Raw genomic sequence first — 23,342 nt, forward strand, 5'->3', positions numbered from 1 at the left:
ATATGCATCATAAACAGTAATATAATAACAATCAAAATATACAAGTGACAAATGAAAACATATATCTGATGACACTGCAGTACTCTAAGGTCTCTGAAAAAGGAGTGCATGTAATATATGATTATACCAGGCATACTCTCAAGACATTATAGTGAACCCTGCCATAACAGCATGTAAACAACACAAATACATATTTGCATTAATAACAAATAAAAATTGTGAATAATAACTTCATGCAGTGTTGTTTGTGTAATTTCAATATAGTCATAGAATGTTACCTTTGATTGGAATTGAACAGCAAGATATGTAAGCTCACTGACTACAAACATGTGTATGATTCACATTCACCTGTAAGTCTTAACAAGTCATTGAGACTCCACCTAAGTGAAGTCATTACATCAAATGATTGTGTTGCAATTTGCATGAGATTGAAGGGCTGGGGGTGGTTTCTCCCACTGTAATTGTACACATTATAACACTTGTGGATGTCCTTCATGCATAACAACATTAGGAGAGGTAATGCATACAGTTAGCCAATGTTGGTTTTGAACACCTGCCTATGTGACTACAGAAGCTACATACATAGTTTTGGAAAGAATGAATGCATCACAGTGCCACTGGTGCTACAAGTATGAAATATTTTAGTCTTTAGAGCTGTGACATCATTTTCTTGCTGCAAGGGAGATGTGTGCCAGTCATTTCTTTAAAATAGTGTTGCTATATGTGTGTTTCTCAGACAGTGTTGCCTGCTACTATGTATACCCAGGCACACATGATGTGTAATACAGTAGTCACTGTGATGGGAGTATGGCAATCAGGCACAATGTGCGTATAATCATGGATTTGAAAATATGCCTTACTAAATCACAAGCATACAGAACATAGTATCATGCTCTAATGCCACAAGAAAAGCCTTAGTATTACTCATGGGAAAGATGAAGAAAGCATTTCTGTGTGAAAAAGGAGCAGAAGCCACTGTAATAGGAATCCCCATCCATAGATGTACACAGCAGATAGCAGGCTGACAACATTGTTACCTACCTACACATTCACAGACATAGTGACACAAGTGAGTCTAAGGAGTAATGGCTGGATCAGAACACACTACCTAAGATCACAAGTTACAGAACACTGGCTGAATCACATGCATGACATGAGATGTTATTTTACAATTTTGACAGTGCACATATGAGTGGATGACATCACCATTCTTTATATATTGATGTTCTTCTGAAAATATATGCAATATATGAAAGCTGTTGAGGTGTATAGTAACACTACATGCATTACAAGCCTTCTCTACACTGAGATAACACTGAGAGAGAAATACTCACAGCCAGTAGTCCATAATTGCTGGATTCAATTCTCCTGTCTCTCTGTACTTACACAGTCTAGAGAGTACATTATCTACAGTCAGTGGCAGAGTGTAACTCATATGACCACTTTGCTGTGTTTTTTTTTTTGTTGTTGTTTGATAGCATGATATAAGTATTGTGTTTCCAAAACTGCGTCTAATTCCTGGCTGGATAGCCTACACCCAAACTACAGCATACTAAACTCCAAGACTTCAACCCTTGTATTGGGACTAGAAACTAAGCCTTTTCTCTAGAAGGTGTTAAGAAAGTATGTACTTCTGCTACTAAACCCCTGTGTTGCTATAGATACTTAAAAGCTGACTAGGTGTTCAGTAAGCTCCCCTATCAGGGAATCCAGCAGCCTACTTATTTACTATTTTTCTTTTCTCATTTCCCCTCTGTTCCCTTTCTTTCTTTGACCTAGCCCTGTTTTGGGATCTGCCTTAGGGGATATACGGGTGCACTATAGCACCTGACCACAAGGTGGCTCCCTCCCTCCACTATCCTCTACTTCTTACATTCTGTCGTTCCCTTTTCTCCTATATACCTTAAACGCCTTACCTTCCCTTTTTTGGGTGCCCCTATACTTTTCTTTATACATTACAGCTCTCCCCTCTCTGCTTATCCCCTGTCCCCTGTACTTACCTGCCATATTTCTCAATCAGTCCTCTGATAGGTTTTCTGCTCTCAACCTGCATTCCTGGCTCTACCCACTCCGTTCGCCCAGCGGGCTCACTCCGCTCCCCTACCCTGCCCCAAATTCCTACCCGCCCCAGTACATCTAGTTTTATTCTGCCCCATTTCTCCCACCCCTTTTTCCTCCAACCAATCCAAACTCCTAAGCCCTCCCCTTCCTATCCAAAACCACGCCCCCTAATTTGTTGCTCAACCTCCCAAATACCTCTACTTACCTTTCTATCTATTCCATCATGCTACCCCTTCCTCCCAAACTCATTCTACCATTTTGCTTCCTTTTCCTACTCATTCCCCTATACCACATCTCTTGCTATACTCATATCCACCTAATTCCTCCCCCATTTATTCCCCAACATCACCCTATATCTCACTACCACAACATATCCACTTCTTTAATTCCTTCCTACCCATTACTCTTCAGAAAAACTAAGCTTTTTCCAACCTCAAACAGGTTTAAATACAAACCACATCTCCACCACCCACCTCATTCCAATTATAAAACTATTCAGAACCCTACTCTTCCCATATCCATTCACTTAGCAGGAGACATCCACCCCAACCCAGGCCCCACCTTTCAGCCCACAATCTCCCCTGATCACCACAAAAAATGCTCTAGCAAACAACTCAAATTCCTTACCATCAATGCCCAAAGCCTAAAAAATAAACTATCCCACTTCCATGCTTGGCTCTATCATAACTCACCTGATATAGCAGCCATCACTGAAACCTGGTTAAAACCTCACATTCATGACTCAGAATTCCTACCCCCAGGATTCCATTCTCTACGATCCGACCGACCTAATAAAAGAGGTGGAGGCGTTGCTTTAATCTACTCCAGCCTCCTGTCCATTACTCCCTACCCTAACCCTATCCCATCATTCAATATCACTGAACTTGTAATCGGCATACTAAAAATGAACGACCATAAAAGTATCTGCATCATCTGTCTTTACATTCCGCCAGGCAACAATACTAATACTCTGGAGGACATCTTATCCTGGACTTCCTCTAATATTAGTATTGAAACCTTTATTTTAGGTGATGTAAATATAGACTGGAACAAAATCTCAAACCCAAATCCCTCAATCACCATCAACCTATTTAAATTCACCCAACTCATTAACTCCATTACCAGACCCAACAAAGCCAATCCTCCAGGCTCCATACTCGATTGGATTCTCGTTTCTCATCCAAACAAAGTCATAAAATCTGACACCTCCTCAGACCCTCTAGGAGACCACCTACCTGCATTTGCCATATGAGCTACTTCATCCCCCCCCCACTCCCACCTCTACACTCACACTCGAAACCTCTCAAACTTCAACCCCACTTCCTTCTCTGACTCACTTAAACAAATCAATTGGAACCCTTTAAAACTTCTACCACTAGACGAAGCCATCCTCCATTTCAATTCTACATTCTTAACAGTCCTTAACTCCCTAGCCCCTACCAGAACTATAAGACTTAAAACTAAAACCTCCCCCTGGCTCACCAAAGATACTAAAAAGCTAATGCTCCTTAGAGATAAAACCTGGAAAACCTACAATAAACATAAAGAACCTGAACCACTCCTCAAATACAAGCAGCTAAGAAACCTTTGCAAGAAACAAATCATTAAAGACAAACAAACTTATTACATTCAACTCCAAGAAAACCATGCTAGAAACCTCAAACAATTCTGGAATTCCATCAACTCTTTCCTCAGACCTGGTACTAAAAACAACCCTTTTCCAGATACCAGCAAAACCGACCTTGAAATAGCCTCTCTATTTAACTCCTTCTTCACCTCCTCCATTGCCGAGCTAACTAAAACGTTTCCCAACAATCATATATCTCCTGCCTCTACTCAATCTTCCTCAAACAGTTCTCAACCACCCTCTTTCAGACTAAAACCTGTATCTATCAATCAAATAAAAAAACTCCTTCTTAAATTAAAACTCTGCTCTAATGCCCCAGATAACATCCCATCTGCCTTCCTAAAAATTGCCCACGACGCTGTTGCTCTTCCCATCAGCATCCTAATCAACAGGTCTTTACTTGAATCTTACGTACCCAAACTTTGGCGTTCTGCATACATTCTACCTCTCCACAAAGGTGGCAAAAACTGTTCAGTCACAAATTTCCGCCATATTGTCATTCTCTCCCCTATATCTAAAATCCTAGAAAAATGTATCCATCTACAACTTCTGCCTTTCCTCACCAAGCACCAGCTTCCCTCTCCTACCCAACACGGCTTCTGCCCTGGACATAGTACTAACACTGCCCTTCTCTCCTTCCTACACTCAGTTAACTCTGCCCGTGATGCTGGTAATATAGTATCCACTGTCCTTCTAGATTTATCCAAAGCTTTTGATACAATCTCACATACACACCTCCTAAACCACTTATCAAATCTCAACCTTTCCTCACAATCCCTTTCCTGGTTTTCCAGCTACCTCTCCAACAGATCTCAAGCAGTGAAATGGGGCCAAGCTACCTCCTCTTTTCTTCCTACTCCTACCGGAGTACCTCAAGGTTCCATACTCGGTCCACTACTATTTAATATCTTCATAAATGACTTCTACAAGGCCATCCCCAACACTAAAATCATTCAATAACGTCAATGGTGACAAAATTATAATCTTCTCTATATGTGATGTTGTCTAGGTTCTTCAAAAAAGACCATGAGTCTTTAACACCAAAAATACACAAAAACATCTTAGATCCACCGTTTAGACCATTAATAGATGGACGAGACTCAATTACATATGGGTCAGCTAAACTAGTGGGCAACATTCTCAAAAAATACTTAGTAACTGAAGTCCAAGTATGCAAAGACTCATGGTCTTTTTTGAAGAACCTAGACAACATCACATATAGAGAAGATTATAATTTTGTCACCATTGACGTTATTGACTTATATACGTCAATCCTTCACTTGGAAGCTATAGAATGGGTCAACCTTTTCTTAATTAAAAAAGGAGCTTCAGCTAATGAAATCTTTGCAGTAACCACCTTACTTGACATAATTTTGACTAATAATTTTTTTACATTTAATGACAAACTATACTTGCAAAAATGTGGTGTTGCAATGGGTTCACCCTCTTGAGGCCAGTTTAGCAAATACAGTTATGGCTTACTGGGAAGACCAATACATATTTAAAAATACTGAATGGGCACCCTACATTAAGTATTATACTCGCTTCCTTGACGATATCTTCATCTTATTTAGAGGAGACACTAGTACAGCAGCTAATTTCTTACACTATCTTAATAACACTACGGAATTTTTTAAATTCACATCCAATTTCCAACATCATTCTATAGATTATCTGGATGTGAACTTATCCAAAGACTATGCCAACAACCAATACTTTTCTAAGATACACAGGAAAACAACTTTTTGCAATTCGTACCTTCATTATACTAGCCTTCACCCGACTAGTCAAAAGAAAAGTATTGTGAAAGGCCAGCTAATTCGAGCAGCTCGTATGACTACTTATATCAGTGACTTCGAGCTTGAATGCGACCTTCTTACAAATTTCTTTTGTGAAAGAGGCTATCCTAGTGATTTTGTAGATGAGATAGTCCAGGAAGTGAGATATAAAAGAACTTATGGCATTATATTACCTATTTTGAACCAGCCTGGTGATAGAGGAGTTGATGTAACTTTTAATGCAAATCAGGACAATTCATTACAAGAGGCAGATACTTTGGAGAAAACAATGGAATCTAACAACGTTTTTAAACTTAGTTTCATAACTACATATAGCTTAGATAGTGACAATATTAAAAAACTATTACTTAAAAACTGGAACCTAATTCAGCAAGATAGAAGTATTTCTTGCAAATTAGACAAACTTCCTATGACAGTATACAGGAGAGGGAACAATTTGAAAAATATTTTAGAAGGTAACTATACAAAAAAAATTTTAGCAGGAAGAAAGGTATGACTATATGTGAAAGCTGTAACATGTGCAAACACATGGCTAGTGGAGAACAGATAGTTATTAACAACATAAAATACCAAGTGAAATATAAAATGAATTGTCATTCTAAACTTATAGTTTATGTGGCTTCCTGTACAATATGTACAGCTTTCTACATTGGAAAAACTGAGAGGCACTTGAAAGAAAGAGTATACGAACACACATATGCTATACAAAATAGAAAAGTAGATAATGCGTTGGTAAAACACATTTTAGCAAATCCAGGCCACAATTTTAAATTTATGGCATTAGACCAGATTCAGACCAACATTAGAGGTGGCCCTTACAACCTGTTATTAGAGGAAAGAGAACTATTTTGGCAATGGCGCTTAGCGCATTTGTCTACCCAGGTCTAAACGACCATTGTAACATTAGCTGTTTATTAAAACTAAGGAGCTTGAACAGGAAATAACTATCTAATATCCACACTTGTTAGTATGTTCACACTACTGAATATTGTACTATATTATTACAAGAACTAAGTATTTCTTTGTTTTTTGACTTTTGCTCTTTCAGTCTGGTTTTGTACACATTTGCTTCAAGATGATGATAATTTTACAATACTAGACTGTGTTTATTTGTTAACTATATACAATGAAATAGTCATCATTCAAGACATCTCCATATTTATTTATTTTTATTTTTATTTTCATGATTATGTTATTTTATAACTTATAAAGGTCAATATACTAAACAGAAAATACACACTTATATGCAGTAAAATAAGTATAACTAGTGTAGAACTGTATTTTCACAACCCCCCCTGTGTACCGATTAGTGACCTATGTAAAACACCTTCTAAGCTGACTTTGAATGTATTATATTTAATATACATTTTATATATATTATATATTAATAAACATACATACATAAATATATATATAAGTTAACATATAGTGGTTAGTGTAACTGAAATATAACACCTTAGTGGCTACTTTACTATTTTTTAGGACTACGGTGTTCATTTTTACAGTTTAATTACAGAAATGTAAAAGTTAAGACTAGAACTCTATTGGTGGGAATCTATTTTTTGAAAGAGATTACTTTTGAACACTACTATAGGAGCCAATTTGCTTTTGTTGATAATTGTCCGGCTTTACAGCTGTGTACATAGTTACATATACATATACAATAACATATGCAGCTAGTAGGTTTCTGTTTGCGAGTTGACTCAGTTTACTATTATTATTATCATTATTCCTTTGTAGAAAAACACATGCTGTTTAGAAGTTACTACTTTTTATAGTATACTTCCAAAGTGTACTTCTTAATATTTTTAAAATAGTTTTTAAGATATTATGACCTATTTACTTTTAAGTAACTCCACCACTTTAACCCACAATTGATGTATTAAACACGTGGACTTTCAGTGATGAGAGTATAAATTGTTAATTGGTTTGGTGTTTAATTGTCTGAAGAAGTTGCTCACACTGCGAGCAACGAAAAGCGCTTAACATTTACCAGTGAATAAATTCCTTTTGTCCTCAGTTCGTGAGTCGTTGGATACTTTTTACTGTAGAATTAGCCACAACCACAGAATAACTGTGAGATACAAAGGCACAGTGAGCAGTTTTGATATGCTGACCTCATCAGTGGGATGGAAAGAAGATGTTTGTGGTAAAAGTGGGATAACGGGATGACAGCATCCTCTCCCATGTTAAAATCTTGTGATGAGTGGAAGCTGATGCAGCACAACTGTTCAAGAAGACAGACACACACTTTCCTACTGTGAGATTTGAATTTTCTACATTTTTAATTATAGAATATGGAGAACTCAGTATTAGCTGCAAGTGCCACAGGAGAAGAATGACTCTTAAGGGGACAGAGTACAGTTCTGACAGGATGACATCACTACTGTGTGTCAGAGAGCATGTTTGTGTCAAAAGTGGAATAAAGAACAGAGAGAGTTGTGCCCAAAGTTAAATATATTCTCTTCAGTGGAAGTGGACACAGCACATTTGACACTGAAGTGTTACTTGTCTATAATTACAGCCCCCAAACATGCACATGTTTCTCATGATGAGAAATGAACCTCCTACCTTCCCAGTTACACAATCTAGAGAGCTCAGCTGTAGCTGCAAGTGCCACAGCAGAAGTCTGACTCCTAAGAGGAGAGAGTGCACTTTTGACAGGATGACATCATCATTGTTTTGCAGATAGGATAGTTCTGTTAAAAGAGGGATAAAGTGCAGAGAGAGATGAGTGCAAAGTTAAATGCATTCTGCTCAGGGAAAGTGGGCACAGCACCTTTGACACTGAAGCATGACTTACCTACCTGTCACTATAACCCCCACAGACACACATATAAGTTTCCCACATTGAGAATGAAACCTCATACCCATCTAGTTACACAATCTGGAGAGCAGAGTATTATTTGCAAGCACCACAGAAGTCTGAATTTACATATGTGAAAAAGAACAGCTGTAACTAGTAACAATCCACTGTTTAGAACAGATGTTACTGTACATCACATGTTTTACAACAAATGCATATATGTGCAGTACAACATAACAGCACTGTAATTGCCCCATGTAATGACATATGTCTCTACTAAGATTTATATGCTGTCCTTCATGTACATTGAGTTATTGTGAGGAAAATGTACCTGTTTCACAGTATGGGATGCCAAAGAAAGTCACAGGGAAGTAAACAGTGTGGGAAGAAATAGTCAGGGAATTGTTATGGCTAGGCTTGTATAGGCCCTAGGGCCGATAGCCTAGTTCAAACCTATGAACCCATGAACATATGAACAGTTATAAACCAGTGGACTATCAGTCAAGCATTCCTGCCACTTCTTTCCAGATGATTACACACTTGTCTCATGCATGCATAATGTGCATTGACAAGACAAACAAACACTTCCTATATAGGACAGTACACTGCAGAATAACAGTGATGGATTATGTGTGAATAGGTTAACCAACACTGTAACACAGTTGCAAATATAACCACTGAAGAGCAGACAAAAAAATTAAGAGACTGACTCAACTGAGTCAACATCACTCTGAAATCAAGATAATTTGTTGTCAAAATTCAATACAGGCATGCAAATGTTGTGTAACCCAAACAAAGAATTATTTGTTGTACTTTTTTTGTACTCTCTGTCTGAAGAGCAACCATAGCTGGCCTTAGGCATAGGCCAAATAGGAGGCCGCCAAGGGTGCCACTGTAGCAGGGGCACTTTTTCAGTATTTATTTGAGTAGGTAGACCAGGATGGGGGCACCTGTTAGTGTGGTGGGGGGCACCGTGGAGGCCATTTGCCTAGGGCACAAACTGACCTAAAGCCGCTCCTGAGAGCAACATTGATAAACTCAGTTGTTCTGCTAATAGCAGAGTATTAGCATATGCGTAATCATATGTTGAGGTGTTGAACTTATACTAAGAATTAGCAGTAGTCTGTGGTGCTCTTTGCTGACTTTTGCACATACAACCACATATGAACCCACTGGAATACAGAACAGATATCTGTTATGGTCATGTTTCATGTGTAATGATTTACACATTTGTCATGGCAGTTGCATTTATTCAATCCTTACTTGAATGCTACAGGTGTATAATGTAGTGAATGAGGGACCAAACATTTTATTGCTGGTGGAAATTTGGCTTCTGGAAACATTTTTGGTACCAAAGAGACTTACTGGATGGTACAGAAGTGATGGGAAAACGTGAACAGTTGGTGACAGGAGTATGCAATACAGGCATAATAACAAATTAGTGCATGTTTCCTTTCTGCACATATTTCTGTGGTGTTAATGTTTGTTTTATCAGCATAATTATTCTGGCAGGATCTGTACAGGACAGGCTTCACAATATGGTGTAAGCACATTACTATAGCAGCAGGATAATGGAGTGTTAAGGAAGGGTGCAGCCAACATTTACAGCCACGGGAGTGATACAAATCATTCAAAAATAAATTTGCATACATCTGGATTCAAACCCTGAAAGCATTCCAAGAAGAAACTTAATACCCGCACCACGTAGGAAGTTATACTTTAATTTCTCATTGACAGCAGCTTGCAAAAAACAAGAATGCATGTATTACATATTGACAACTGCAAGCTGTACATTCAAGACTTCAGCATGTTGAAAAGTAGATTAACTGGACTATACATAGCTAAGCTACCACTAGGTGATGTGAATATCAACTGGTTGGACATAAACCCTAGCCGCCCTGCATCTAGTTTTACTCAGCTAATTAATAGCCCACACATTACAAAAAGACATCAAATTCCCTATTAGACTAGATCCTAGTATTGGACCATAGCAAATATACCACCTCGGACACTGACAGTCTAAGTGATCATCTCCCAATCTATACAACCAGGCAGCTCACACATCCACTTAAACAGCTTGTTTAAAAAACAACATGCAACCATTCCAAGTTTAACCCAGAAATGTCCATTACTAACCTATTATCTATTAACTGGAACTTCCCAAAAAATCTCCCCTTAGATGATATTGTAAATGAATCCAGACCTCCCAACCATACCGAATTACTCAGTATTTACTGAGTTTTGGGGTCCAAATGAAGGGGTGCCACGATTCCCGATTGGCACCCCTTCATTTATGATTTTTTTGCTTCATTTATTTTTATTTTTTAAAAAATTGCACTGTCGGAGCTGACGTCATCACGTGCGGGATGACGTCAGCGCCGTTAGGGCTTCCAGCCAGTCGGAATTGAGCTCAAGGAGCTCGCATCATTATTTCCGCCTATTTCCAGCTGGCTGCGCAGTGCGAGCAGGAATACTGAGCAGCGAGAACGCTGAGAGCAGTTGAACCTTACCAGGCAGGCCGCAGGAACATTAATGGCAGACTCAGTAATGTTGATCATCAGTTTTGTTTTTTTCCAAGTCGGGCAAGCAAGTATACAGCAGCAATGGGAAATGGGAATTACAGGCAGCAGTACCATATCAGTTACTTTTATTTTTCCAAGCAGCAGGCAGGCATCAGCGACCAGCAGGTAAGCATGGGAGTCTGTAGAATAATTCTGAATTTATGAATTCTGATGAGTGCACTGATTCTAACAGTAGACAGTCTTCTGTGTTAATCTTCATCTTAGTCCTTTACTGAACTAAACAGGTTATTATTATGCAGTCCGTTATGTATTAATCCTACATTACTTTGGAACGTGGGCATCACAGCATCATTTACAAGTAACACCAGTCATAACAAAAGTATCACAACAGCATACCCAAAACACTTGTCTTAATGTAGCTAATACTATGTGCTACTAAAACTGAAAAATCTCTATAATATACGATTGCTAAACCATACAGTCCTCAAGCATGTTATCAATAGCTATGCACAACAGATATGCACATGCTGATTAAGGTAGCACTGTTATTACTCTCTGTCGCTTAAGATGAACTCTTAGCATGTATACTGTAATTTCACATCTAAACCTATGAATCCTATGAATGGCCCTTCATCTTCTGCTTGAGTTAGACAATATTGCACTATATTCCAAACAAATAGCCCACCAAAAAACTGACAATATATTAATTATCTGTTGCATTAGTCACCAGCTACGTTTCCATCATGATAGTAACATTCTTTGCCATTTTCTCCAAGCGTGTACCTCACCTCTTACAAATATGCCTTTTTCTTAAAAAGAGAAAAAAAAGACCTACTTACCTAATTACATTAGATAAATTACCATACTAATACAGGACTGAATTAGTACAAAACAGAATAGAAATCACAAGCTTCACTCACAAAAAAATTCCCAAATGTAACACTCACAAAAATTAAAGCATGAAGAGTTATTTTGTTGTTTGAAAATTCCTTATGATTTTTAATAATTCAGACAGTGTTCTATTAAAACAATGGCATTTTTTGTTACCTCTGTTTATGTGTGATTGTTAGGCATGTATTATTTTTGATGGAAATTAATGATTCTGACTTTAGGGGAAGGTTTTTCTATAAAGTGTTATAAATCCATCTAGCCACAGATTGACTCTACTATTTTTGGACATGGGGCCTGGTGTCACTTCAACAGTGATAGTTATCAGTGTTGATATATATTGAAAAGTAACCAAATCAATACTTTTGTTTTTAGTGCTACCTTTATTGGGCTGTTGGTTCTCCCAGTAGTGCATTTTCAGAATCAGATCAGGCATTGCCTTAGAGCACAGATAGAGGTTATCTCAAGTACTCTATAAGAACAACAGTATAGAGAAGGTTCTTAAGGTATTTATAAGTAGTCTAAAGTTTCTTGCTCTGTTGTTTTAGTAAGAAGTCATACTTTATAAACTGGCTCATGTAGCATAGTACAGTACTGTGTTGGATCAGTAAGGTGTGTATGTGGTATAATGGTATGATTAAGCATATTAAGACTTAAATGGGTTTCAGAGATTCATTAAGTTTCAGTCTTCCTATTTTTTAAACTGCTGATTTAGCATAGTGGTATATTGCACTGACTGTAGTGTATAGTGTTCTGGGTTCAAGACTTGCCAGTAACATGCATGGTGGTAACACAACATTTTATTCTAGCAACTTTCCAAAATCATACAAGCAGTGTTTAAAATGTGTCCCTGGTATTTGACCTTTTGCCCCCCGCCAAAAAAATTGAAAATAATTGCAAGAAGCTGAGCAAGATGCCTATGACTTACACTACTGTCATTCTGTTTATAGTTTGGGCGTAGAAGTAGACTTTCATGATGGAAATGTTCTGAATTGGTCAGTTTTGTAATTATTGGTGGTTCATGCATTTTCTTTCAATGCCTACGGTATAGCCTACTGGAAAAATGTTCATTCAAACAAATTTAAAATGTGCTCTGTGTGCTGTATTATACAAGGAATATAACTTAATAAAGTCAGGAAAGTGTATCAAAGAAAAGAACATATGTATATTTCTTGTTTTGTGTGCAAGGGGCCAATGATTTGAAAACAGCCCAAAGGTAATCTTTATCCACCACTGGCCAGATGCATTTTCTTTGGATGTGATGCAGGTTTCAATGTTTCAATGAATGTGAGTTTCAAGGGCAGAGAAGTTTTAATGCCAAGTCTATTTTCATTGTGAGACAGTATTGCTTTGTTTCTTTGTTTATCAGATGTCTGTTAGTGTTTGTGCATTGATGTGCTGCAAAATGTAAAAATAATGTAAAAATAAAATCCAAATAATCATTGCAGAAGTAAAGCAGTATGCACACATTAGTGTTTATGGAAAATGAGGCGAAATAGCCAAGTAATGGGACACTGGAATGGCTGCAGGGGGACTCTGTGCCATATTTTGGTTGTCTGTTCTTCAGTTTGTGTTCGAAAGTTGGTATCCCACAATTCCATTGGAGTGGGCGGGGTTACATAATTATGTATGCAAATTTGATGTTAATCAGCGTACAGATTTGTACCTATTTTTCATGGCCCTTGTCCAGATTTTTGATGTTTCCAGGTTGAGAGGTATGAATGAATCCATTGCAACTTTCCTGAATATCCTAAATAATTTTGTACTTCCTAAAAGGAAAAAACACAAATAATGTAATTTGTCTATCCAAAAAGAGTAGGATGCTAATGTAGGATAGAAAAAAATCATAGAAAGAATGGCAAAAATAAAAAACACCACAATAACTTAAAAACTTCAGAATCTTTTGCAATTGTACTAAAAAGCAAATTAATGAAGACAAAAAAACTATACTGTAATAACTTTAAGAATAATAGTAAACACAACCCTAAAAAAGTAATGATAAAACCACAGAAGAACTCAGGTACGACCAAGGCTTCCAGTTTCAATTGAAGTTTTAATGTTAAAACATAAGCGTTTTGGCAGGAAAATCTGCTTCATCAGATGCTAATAAGTACAACAGAAATGTGCTTCTTTTTATACAACCTCTAGCAAACACTAGTAGTCACATGATACAAATTAGGTAAAAACAATTAACATCATAGGGTATGACTTAAGCTTACTATCCTACTGAAAGAAAGAAATGCTTGCAAGCATGGCATGCACTGCTATCAATAGAAGGCACTTATAAAAATATATAAAAAAGTCACATTCATATATATAAAACACATACACATATGTAATGCACAGCCTTTTAAATGCAACTTTAGCTATAACATTTATATATTTGTAAAAGTGTATGTATAAAAATATACATAAAAGATTACATATATAAGTAAGCACACTTTATTAGTGGTACATTTAAAAAGAAAAAAAAAAGAAAAACTAAACAAGGGTCTGGATTTAAGCTGGGGTTTAAGTGGCACATATTCATTTAAACCATGCCCTGAATCTCCCCTAAGTCTAATAATCCATCTGGCCTCTAATATATAACATATTTACTATATCAGTAGGAGAAATAAATGTAGTGCTTTGGCATGCATTTATTGGTGCTAACTCTGAACACACCTCTAAGTTTATGGCCATAGGCAGAATTTTTGACAACATTAGGGGGGAGACATACGTAATATGACTGAGCAGTTAGAGGCCAGATAGATTATTAGACTTAGGGGAGATTCAGGGCATGGTTTAAATGAATATGTGCCACTTAAGCATAAGCTTAATTCCTGACCCTTGCTTAGATAATTTTTTTCTTTTTTTTTGTTTTTTAAATGTACCACTAATAAAGTGTGCTTACTTATATATGTAATCTTTTATGTATATTTTTATACATACACTTTTATAAATATATAAATGTTATATCTAAAGTTGCATTTAAAAGACTGTGTATTACATATGTGTATATATATATATATATATATATATATATATATATATAAATGTGATTTTTTTATATTTTTTCATAACTGCCTTCTATTAATAACAGAAGGCATGCTTGCAAGTATTTCTTTCATTCAGTAGGATAGTAAGCTTAAGTCACACCCTATGATGTTAATTTTTTTTACCTAATTTGTATCATGTGACTACTAGTGCTTGCTAGAGGTTGTATAAAAAGAAGTACTTTTCAGTTGTATTTATTAGCATCTGATGAAGCAGATTTTCCTGCAAAAGCGCTTATGTTTTAACATAAAAACTTCAATTGAAACTGGAAACCTTGGTCGTACTTTCTTCTGTATTTTTATCATTACTTGCTATTGGATTTATTCAGAACTCAGGAACCTGTGTGGGCTGGTGACTGTACTTGTGGTTTTACAACCCTAAAAAAATTTGGACAATCACTCAAGAAATTTTGCACCCCAGCCAAAAATTCAACCCTAACCCCTCTCCCAACAGCTCAACAATTGATACTACAATACAATTCAACTCTTATTTTACTGATAATATATCATCTGCAACCAAGAATTCCCCAACATCTAATCCTAACCCTGCCCAGCAGCCATTTATTACTACATCCACTTTCACCTTCACACTTATGTCCACATCCTATGTAAGACTACTAATAGACAAACTGAAACCACGCTCTACTTCAGCTGATGATCTTCCATGTGGATATCCTAAAACAGTAGGCAATAACATTGCCTACCCTGTCTCAATCCTTATAAATAGGTCAATCCAGGAATCCACATTTCCTCTCTCTGTAAAAAGTCACATATTATCCCTCTGCACAAAGGAGGACATTTAGCAGACATTACTAACTTTAGACATATAAAATCTTATCCCCTCTCTGCAAAATACTTGAAAAATGTTTTCAAAAACAATTGCTAAACTATCTCCTGCAGAAAGAACTGCTGTCCTCCACACAACATTGCTTCCATTTTTTCCACAGTATTAACATTGCACTTCTAACATATATAGATACTGTCAATAAAGCTACAGATATTGTCAAATTTGTATCCTCCTTATTTCTAGACTTATCTAAAGACTTCAACACAGTTTGTCACAGCAAACTACTACTTTGAATGTCCTCATTACTTATATCTCAGCCCACCCTTCTATGCTTCAAAAGCTACCTATCCAGTTGGCATCAGTCAGTAAAATGACACTCCACCCTCCAGTCACCACCATTGTACCACAAGGTTCTAGCCTTGGTCCCCTCCTCTTTAACATTCTCACCAACTCCCTTCACACATCCACACAAAAGACCTCCCTAATACAGTATGCAGATGACTCCACTCTTATTTGCACTTCTGCCAATGTGGTACACCTCCAACAAAAATTACTCAGGAAGCTTTAACAGCAACTGAAACATGGCTTTGTAACTCACAAGTCATGCTCAACCCTATAAAAACAAACTACTACTTTTTTCCCTCAAATCCCTCTCCCATGAAAAAAACTAAATTTTAAAGTCCTCTGCCTTGATAATACAACTACTGAAGTCATTTCTCATGGTAAATTAATAGGAATGATAGTGGATTATAATCTTAAATTTGACCATTATATACAAAATTGTTTGATGAAAACTCATCAAAAGCTATGGATGCTTTTAAGAGCCAAAATGTTCTCACCAACCCAGCTAAAGCAACACTCGCCTCTACATATCTCCTCCCCACACTTCTTTATGGTGTTCCTAGCCTTTACTAACCTTCAGGAATCACAAAAAAAAAATCAGATGCATCAGACATTGCAATGCCCACACAGGCCAGAGAGGAAGGTACAGCACAGTCATCACCATTTACACAGATGGGGTAGGACACAGTGACCACAGAGAGAAAGACAGGCGTAGGTGGAGGGGTCATGAGTAGTAAATGCAGATGCAACACACGTAGTTACAAGGTTGAGGGAAAGTCAGGCATCATATCCACAAAGTGAAGTGGTGGTTCTTTCAAGGATAGAATGCCTTCTGAGAGTATTATGTGGTCCCTTAGTGTTAGGATTAGAGGCATCCTTATCAAGGGTTGCATGCCACTTCAGATGCATGTGTTGGAATGCCATCATGGACCCTGCTGTGCCATTCCAGCAGAATGTTGTCATCAATAGCCGTATGAACAGGCATGGTTAGTTGCCACCTGCAGTAGGGTGAAAAGGGAATATGATGGTGTTGAAACGCAGGACCCTGATTAACTTGCCTGGTGGGTTGGGCTCACAGAGGAACCAGAAGAGCATTAGCTAAGTCCATGGGAGTGTCCCACCTAGGAACAGAAGTAGCTATGGACAATTTGGGAAATGGAGCTGTCTTTAGAATGGTGGTTGCTGTCTGTGTAAGCTTGGCAATTGAGCATGTTATGCACATCTGTTCACTAACACTGCTACTGTGCCCATTTGCCTGCACCTACATATTTACACAAATAGTTGTCAACTGGTCTACAACTGCCCTCACCTGGTATGCCTGCTGCAGGTACTTATATGCTGTGTCACTCTTTATGTGTTGCAGACTGTCCTGCAGTCCCTGGAAGGTTGCAAGTCTTCATGCAGGACATATGACACACTCAGCATCTCTGACATGGTGTGAGTAGTGACCATTTTTGACTGGATCTCTGACCTCTACATCCTTTGACATATACCAAGGGTAACACCCAGGTATGGGAAAGTCCTAGAGTAAGGGCAGCAGTGGTCATCTACCTACCTATCCCCAAGCTGTGTGCTTACAACTTGGAAGCAATGAGAACCTCAGATGTTGTCTGTGATGTTGATGTTGACACCTGTGTAGAAGAGGTGGGACTATCACAATCAGGATGAAATTTACAGAACACAGGTAACAATGTGGATTCATATTGCCCCTCTACAGTTACTCCAGCTATGTACCCCCCACTGCTAGCATTGCTTAAAGTGCCACTGGGTCATCAAACTATGCCATGTGCATGGTGTCATAATCATCATCTGCCAGTAACCCTCTGATATCAGGCATATTTCTGAACTATTGTGCTGGATTCTATCCCAGCACAACATGCAAATGAATAAAGATAACATACCTGTGGCAATGCTAGAACATATTTATGACCCTCTACACCATATGACACTGACAGCAATATGCTCACCATATAAATAGCCTATGGGCATATACATACCTTGTGCTGCAGCTTACCATTGTTACAGCACAAATATCCAAGTATGGTATAATTGTGTATGTGTTGACCAGATTAAACCATTCACAACTACAAGTCAATATTGCACCAAAATGTGCAGGCATGGTACATGCCAGAACTCACCTGGGACATCCCTTACAGCTTGTCACCAGCCCTCATCTCACATCCAATCTACTCACAGGTATGAGGGTTCTCTCACTTTCCTCATTTGGGGATGCAATGAATTCCTCCAGCTCTGTGGGATGCCTCTGTGTTGGTGGTCCACCCCAGTACTTAGTCTGTTTCTGGCAACATCTATTGCCTTGCTCCTTATATGCAGTAGCATATTGGTGAGTCTGATATGTACCTGTTGTACTGTCCTGCTATGCCTTCCAACTACTCTGATGTCCTACATGAGTCCCTGCCTGCTGATCCAGAAGGCTCTGTCAGCTTTACCCTTGTTACAGATGCATACACCATATGCATATAGGTTTTGCATTAGCACATCTGTCTCCTGTGTGACAAACTTCTGCAGCCATTACTGTTCCTTCTGTCCCATGCTATGACATGTACATGTCTGTGTTACATTTGTGAATTTGTGCGCACATGCATCACAGGTCATAACAGTTAATAACTGCCTCCATATCATCCACAGCACCCTTATGAAGACCATAGATCCCACAGTGTTATCAAGCAAATTACCATAATGTGACTGCTATGGAAATATTAACCAAGTTTGCTGTCCTTTGCACATGTGCAGTTAGCCTGGCATACTGGAAGCCTTCATTCACCTATAGAATGGCATGCTTTCTGTGCCTATATGGCACAGAGTGGTGCAGCCTACACAGCAGGCCAGTGATTCAGCTTGACTATGTCCCCTGTACCATGTTAGGTTAAGATCAACAAGACAACTGCAACCTGTCCTGCTGGTTCCATGTTCCTTGTCATGCTAAGCCTCCCAACAGAACTGTGAACTGTCCTGCTAGTTCCCTGTGCTTTGTCAAATTGAGCCCCACCCCCCCCAACAGGAATGTAACCCATTTTAACAGTTCTATGTGCCTTATCAGGTAGCAGTCCCCAGTCTGTCCATCCCTTGTCATACCCTGTGCAGTGACATCCTACATGGACAGCTGTTGTGTGAGCATTTTTTGTTGCCATGCTCCATGAGTGCTCTCTGCAGTCTTGAGATTCATTATCAGTCATTCTGTGTACTGCCAGTCTCCAAGTATGGCAGTATACTCCAGTATCCACTTTATGCCAATTCTCTGTGTTGCTCACTATGGTACAGTTTCCTGCAAAATTGGAGTCACTCGTTTTATTGTGCTAAAACATAGCTTATGATGTGGTCATTATGAAAATGGGTCAATTTGTTGTACCCATCTTTAAATCATGTCAATAACACAATGTGTTATAAACTCTAGTCTAGGTTAAGGGTTCTATACCCACCCATGTGCATTTTTTTGTCATATAGGATGTTGCAGCCTGTGGATCCTTGGGTTCATAGGTAACTACCAGGTTATTAATCTGTAAGGCTCTTAATTAAATATTCCTATAATACATGATAGTTTTAGCCTTTGCATTTCAAGTATGAATAAATCAAAGGTGGGCAGATAAGGAACTTTTGGGGCCTTTATTTATTGCCCCTATCTTTGAAGCACATGGGTAATACACCTGGGGTGAATTTTCAGTTTCCCATCCAGTCATCCAAATTACTTTTGAATAGAGTGAGAGAAGTACTTTGCTTTATGTGGCATGGAAGATGGTTCCATCAAAGCATGTTTTCTACATGCTGTACCAGTATCATCGGATGCACCAGCTTGGGGACTCTGAGGAACCACTTTATAAAGTGGTGCTTGGCACCATCTTGGCAGGCCAGTCAGTGATGCCATTAGCATCACCTGCTCAGATAAGCAATACCAAATATATGTGACATGAAGAGACACTAATTCTGCAAGTGGGATGAAGAAGTTATGGAGGGAGAGCCACCCTTTTATTATAAGCTGCCTGTTTTTACATTGGTACTATATACTAGGCCTAGTATCTATAGTGGTAATTACCTACTACTGTCAGGGATATGCTATACTCATTACTGTTTGTTTTATGTTTCACAGGGCCAGAAGATATTAAGGAAAACAGATTTAACTGTCAGAGGAGGAAGGACAGCCTGTCCAGGTGGCAGGGTGAGTAGGTGTATTGCTGACATTGATGGAATATTTTAATAAATACAAAATATATAACTAAAGAGTTGTGTTTGTGTTAGTCTTTTTTTTCATTACTGCTTTATTAGTTTGCTTTTTTCTCCACTTACTTACAATTGCTGTTATATTTATTATGTAGTTTTTTTCTTCAATTTTCATTGCTTTCTTCTGATATTACTTTGCTGATTTTTTTCAGTTTACATAATACTTTAATAAACTTTTCCACATATAATTGAATGGCTGTATCTGTGTCCTTTTGTTGTTATTGTTGTTGTTTTTTATCATTTTGATTGCTTTTCTGATTCTATTTTTCTGCAGGATCGGCAGTGGTGTGGGATGATGTGAGAAGGTAGCTACTGCACCCTGCACTGGCCACCATGACAACGGCTGGGTCCCCACTAGTCCTTAGGTTTGGATGAAGGTGTCCTTCTGTAGGGTGACCTTGAGAGCTCACTGGAGACCTCTTTTGCATTCTCAGTGGTGGAGTATAGGCTCTTAATTAAAGACTGATATAAAAGGGTTGTCCATCGTCCCTTGACAGGAGGTGTAGTGGTTATTGACGACTGAGGTGAAGGCCACTCATGATGTCAGACATGGTGGTAAGTGAATTCTAGGTAGATTCTCCTCTGTGCCAGCTTGGCAGGCCTTCTTCACCACTCCCTATCCCTCATCATTGTGCCCCCCACCATTTAGTGAAATGCTACATCCCTTGTGTCTTGGGTAACCTCCATCACCTTTTTTAAATCCTCTGTCTACTTGCATATTTCCATTGTTGCCCATCTTCTGTGTTACTAGCCCTCCTTGTCAGTCTTTGACAGCATTCCATGTTTATTTATCTGCCACTGCTTTCTTCTCTATACCATCTTTCCTACCCACACTTTCCACATGCCATCTTCCCCTTCCATCCATCTTCAAAAACAAAAAGAAAAAAATGAACATATGTTACAAAAAAAGTATAGCCTCCACCATTATACCCCCCTTCCCTCCTATTGTCACTATGTATGCTGTTCTACTTGCTCTTCCTCATTTCTGACTGCCCTATCTCTCCACTCTCCCATTGATAAAATAAAATCATTTGGCACTATGTTGTGGTGTCGTTGTATGTGCTCCCAGCTGTGCCTATGTAGCAACTATGTGATGATTCAGTGCATAATGTGAAGATGTACAGCAATGGACATACTACCAAAATGTCACTGTTCCCAGGTCACATAGCAAGGCCATCTCAATTACACAGTTTATGCCATTTTCTAAATGGTGAAGATTCAATATGCAGTCTTGTCCTTGGTATGGCCATGTTGTCTCAACTCTCATGCACACCTAATCCCCATCAGTCTATATCACGCTAACATCATTCTCTATTTATAACAACATTCTAGTTACATTATGTTTTATTTGGAATACCCCTGCCTTCTTCTGAAAGCTTAATATCAAACAATATAAACTAAAGGTGTGTTTAAATTATATATTATGCAGGATAATACACATATATGAGGGTGTTTTATATGACTGCAGGGCTAGGAAAATTCATATACACTCTTTTGATTACAGGTTTATACTAATGTCCGAAGATCAATTCTTTGATGACTGCATCACTTATATAAATTTATCAACTTCAAATGTAAAATTCCCTTCCATCAACTGTTCAGTAACTTTGAGATTGTACATAGGAAGGTGTGAATGGGACATACATTCTTAGATGAAGGATGTGAGGTACTTTGCTCTCTCTAGAACGTGTAGATTGTTTTGTTTGTCAGACACTACATTTGAGTACTTACTAGGACTGGAAGAATTCATGGTATCTCTGATTAGTTATTTATCTGTATATCTAAATAACTTTTTAAAATTATTAAAGCAAATCACTAGAGCCATGATAAAACATACATATGTATGGATCTACCTGACTTGGTCGACAGTTCATATGGTCGAAAGTTAATTTGGTCGACAGTTCATTTGATCGACAAGCATTTAAGGTGGGGGGCTGTGCCCCCCACACCCCCCTAACTATAAATATTAACTCCAGGGTTGCACAACATTGGGGAAGGGGGCAAATCTGCTTGTCGACCAAATGAACTGTCGACCAAATGACTGTCGACCATATGAACTGTCGACCAAGTCAGGTAGATCCATATGTATACAACAGTAATTTAAAATACTGTTTGGGCTTAAAAATGTATTCTATAGCATTATTCTGCAATATTGAAATTCTTTAAGAAGCAATAAGTGTTTGTGACATAATATATAGGAAAGCATCTAAACTATACTTTGTGTATGAAAAACAGCAGGTGTTGAAGGCATGCACATCACAAATCATTATAGGCAGGCCTAATGAAAAGTAGTACTTTATAGAGAACAGCAGAGAGAAGCATTTTCAGTGTTATGCTATCAAGTTTTAAGTTTTTATAAACGATAACATACCTGGAAGAGAATTTCAACCTTTCTTGTGCTATTTCTGTAAACTGGCCCTACAACTCTCCACAGGTCAGGTGCTACAGAAGGTTCTGTGTTAAAACAGATCAAGAGTATTAAAACTATTTTAATATTGAATAATTAATTTATAAAAGTATGAACATTTATGTAGGCACACACACACAGGAAATTGTAAATTACCACTACACTGATTTCTATCAGTGCATTTCTGTTTGTAAACCACATCTCAAAATAAGCAGTTCAATTTCTCAGTTTTGCAGTGACATCCCACCCCATCTCATGGTCATTTAACCATACATGAAAGAGGCCAAATGTGCAAGTTACATATGTTCCATATCTCACCAATGTTTTTTTTTTCATTTTTATGAAAATCTCAGTGGTAACAATAAAGAAAACAACACTGGTCTAGATTTGTTTCTCACTGTGTACATTAAAAAAAATAGTTATATCACTGTTAAGTTTTAAAACATTTAGTAAAAGTGGAACAGAGATGCAAGAGTTAGCACTGTTGACTCACAGTAATTGGCTCTCCACTTCACTTCTTAATAAGAGTGCCTTCTATGCCAGGTCGGGTCTCCTATATGTGTGTACAGGGTGAGTAGAGTCGCTTTATGCTGCCATTTCCTCTCACATCCCTAAGACATGCCACATGTGAATTGTCAGTCCTTAAATTAATTGCCTATACATGTGCATGTCATGTGAGAGTGGGTATATGTCTGTGTGTGTGTGTGTGTGTGTGTGTGTGTGTGTGTGTGTGTGTGTGTGTGTGTGTGTGTGTGTGTGTGTGTTGGGGGGGGTGCGGATGACTGAATGTTCATGCATGTATGTGTGTGTGTGTGTGTGTGTGTGTGTGTGT

At 38.1% G+C, this 23,342-nt stretch overlaps 1 protein-coding gene across 1 annotated transcript in view; it reads right to left on the bottom strand.

The window, feature by feature from the left end:
* Positions 1 to 22,767, bottom strand: part of LOC122814203 (interleukin-31 receptor subunit alpha-like) — a 247,493-nt gene extending 224,726 nt beyond the window's left edge. The window contains exons 1-2 of the mRNA XM_044086807.1: positions 22,758 to 22,767; positions 22,475 to 22,557 (exon numbers count right to left, since the gene is read on the bottom strand). Of these exons, the coding sequence (XP_043942742.1) occupies positions 22,475 to 22,557; positions 22,758 to 22,767 (93 nt within the window). The remainder of the gene's footprint in view (positions 1 to 22,474; positions 22,558 to 22,757) is intronic.
* Positions 22,768 to 23,342: the final 575 nt, after the last annotated feature.

This window comes from Protopterus annectens, chromosome 10.part0 (genome assembly GCF_019279795.1).
Source record: "Protopterus annectens isolate FY-2018-M chromosome 10.part0, PAN1.0, whole genome shotgun sequence".
Lineage (NCBI taxonomy): Eukaryota > Metazoa > Chordata > Ceratodontiformes > Protopteridae > Protopterus > Protopterus annectens.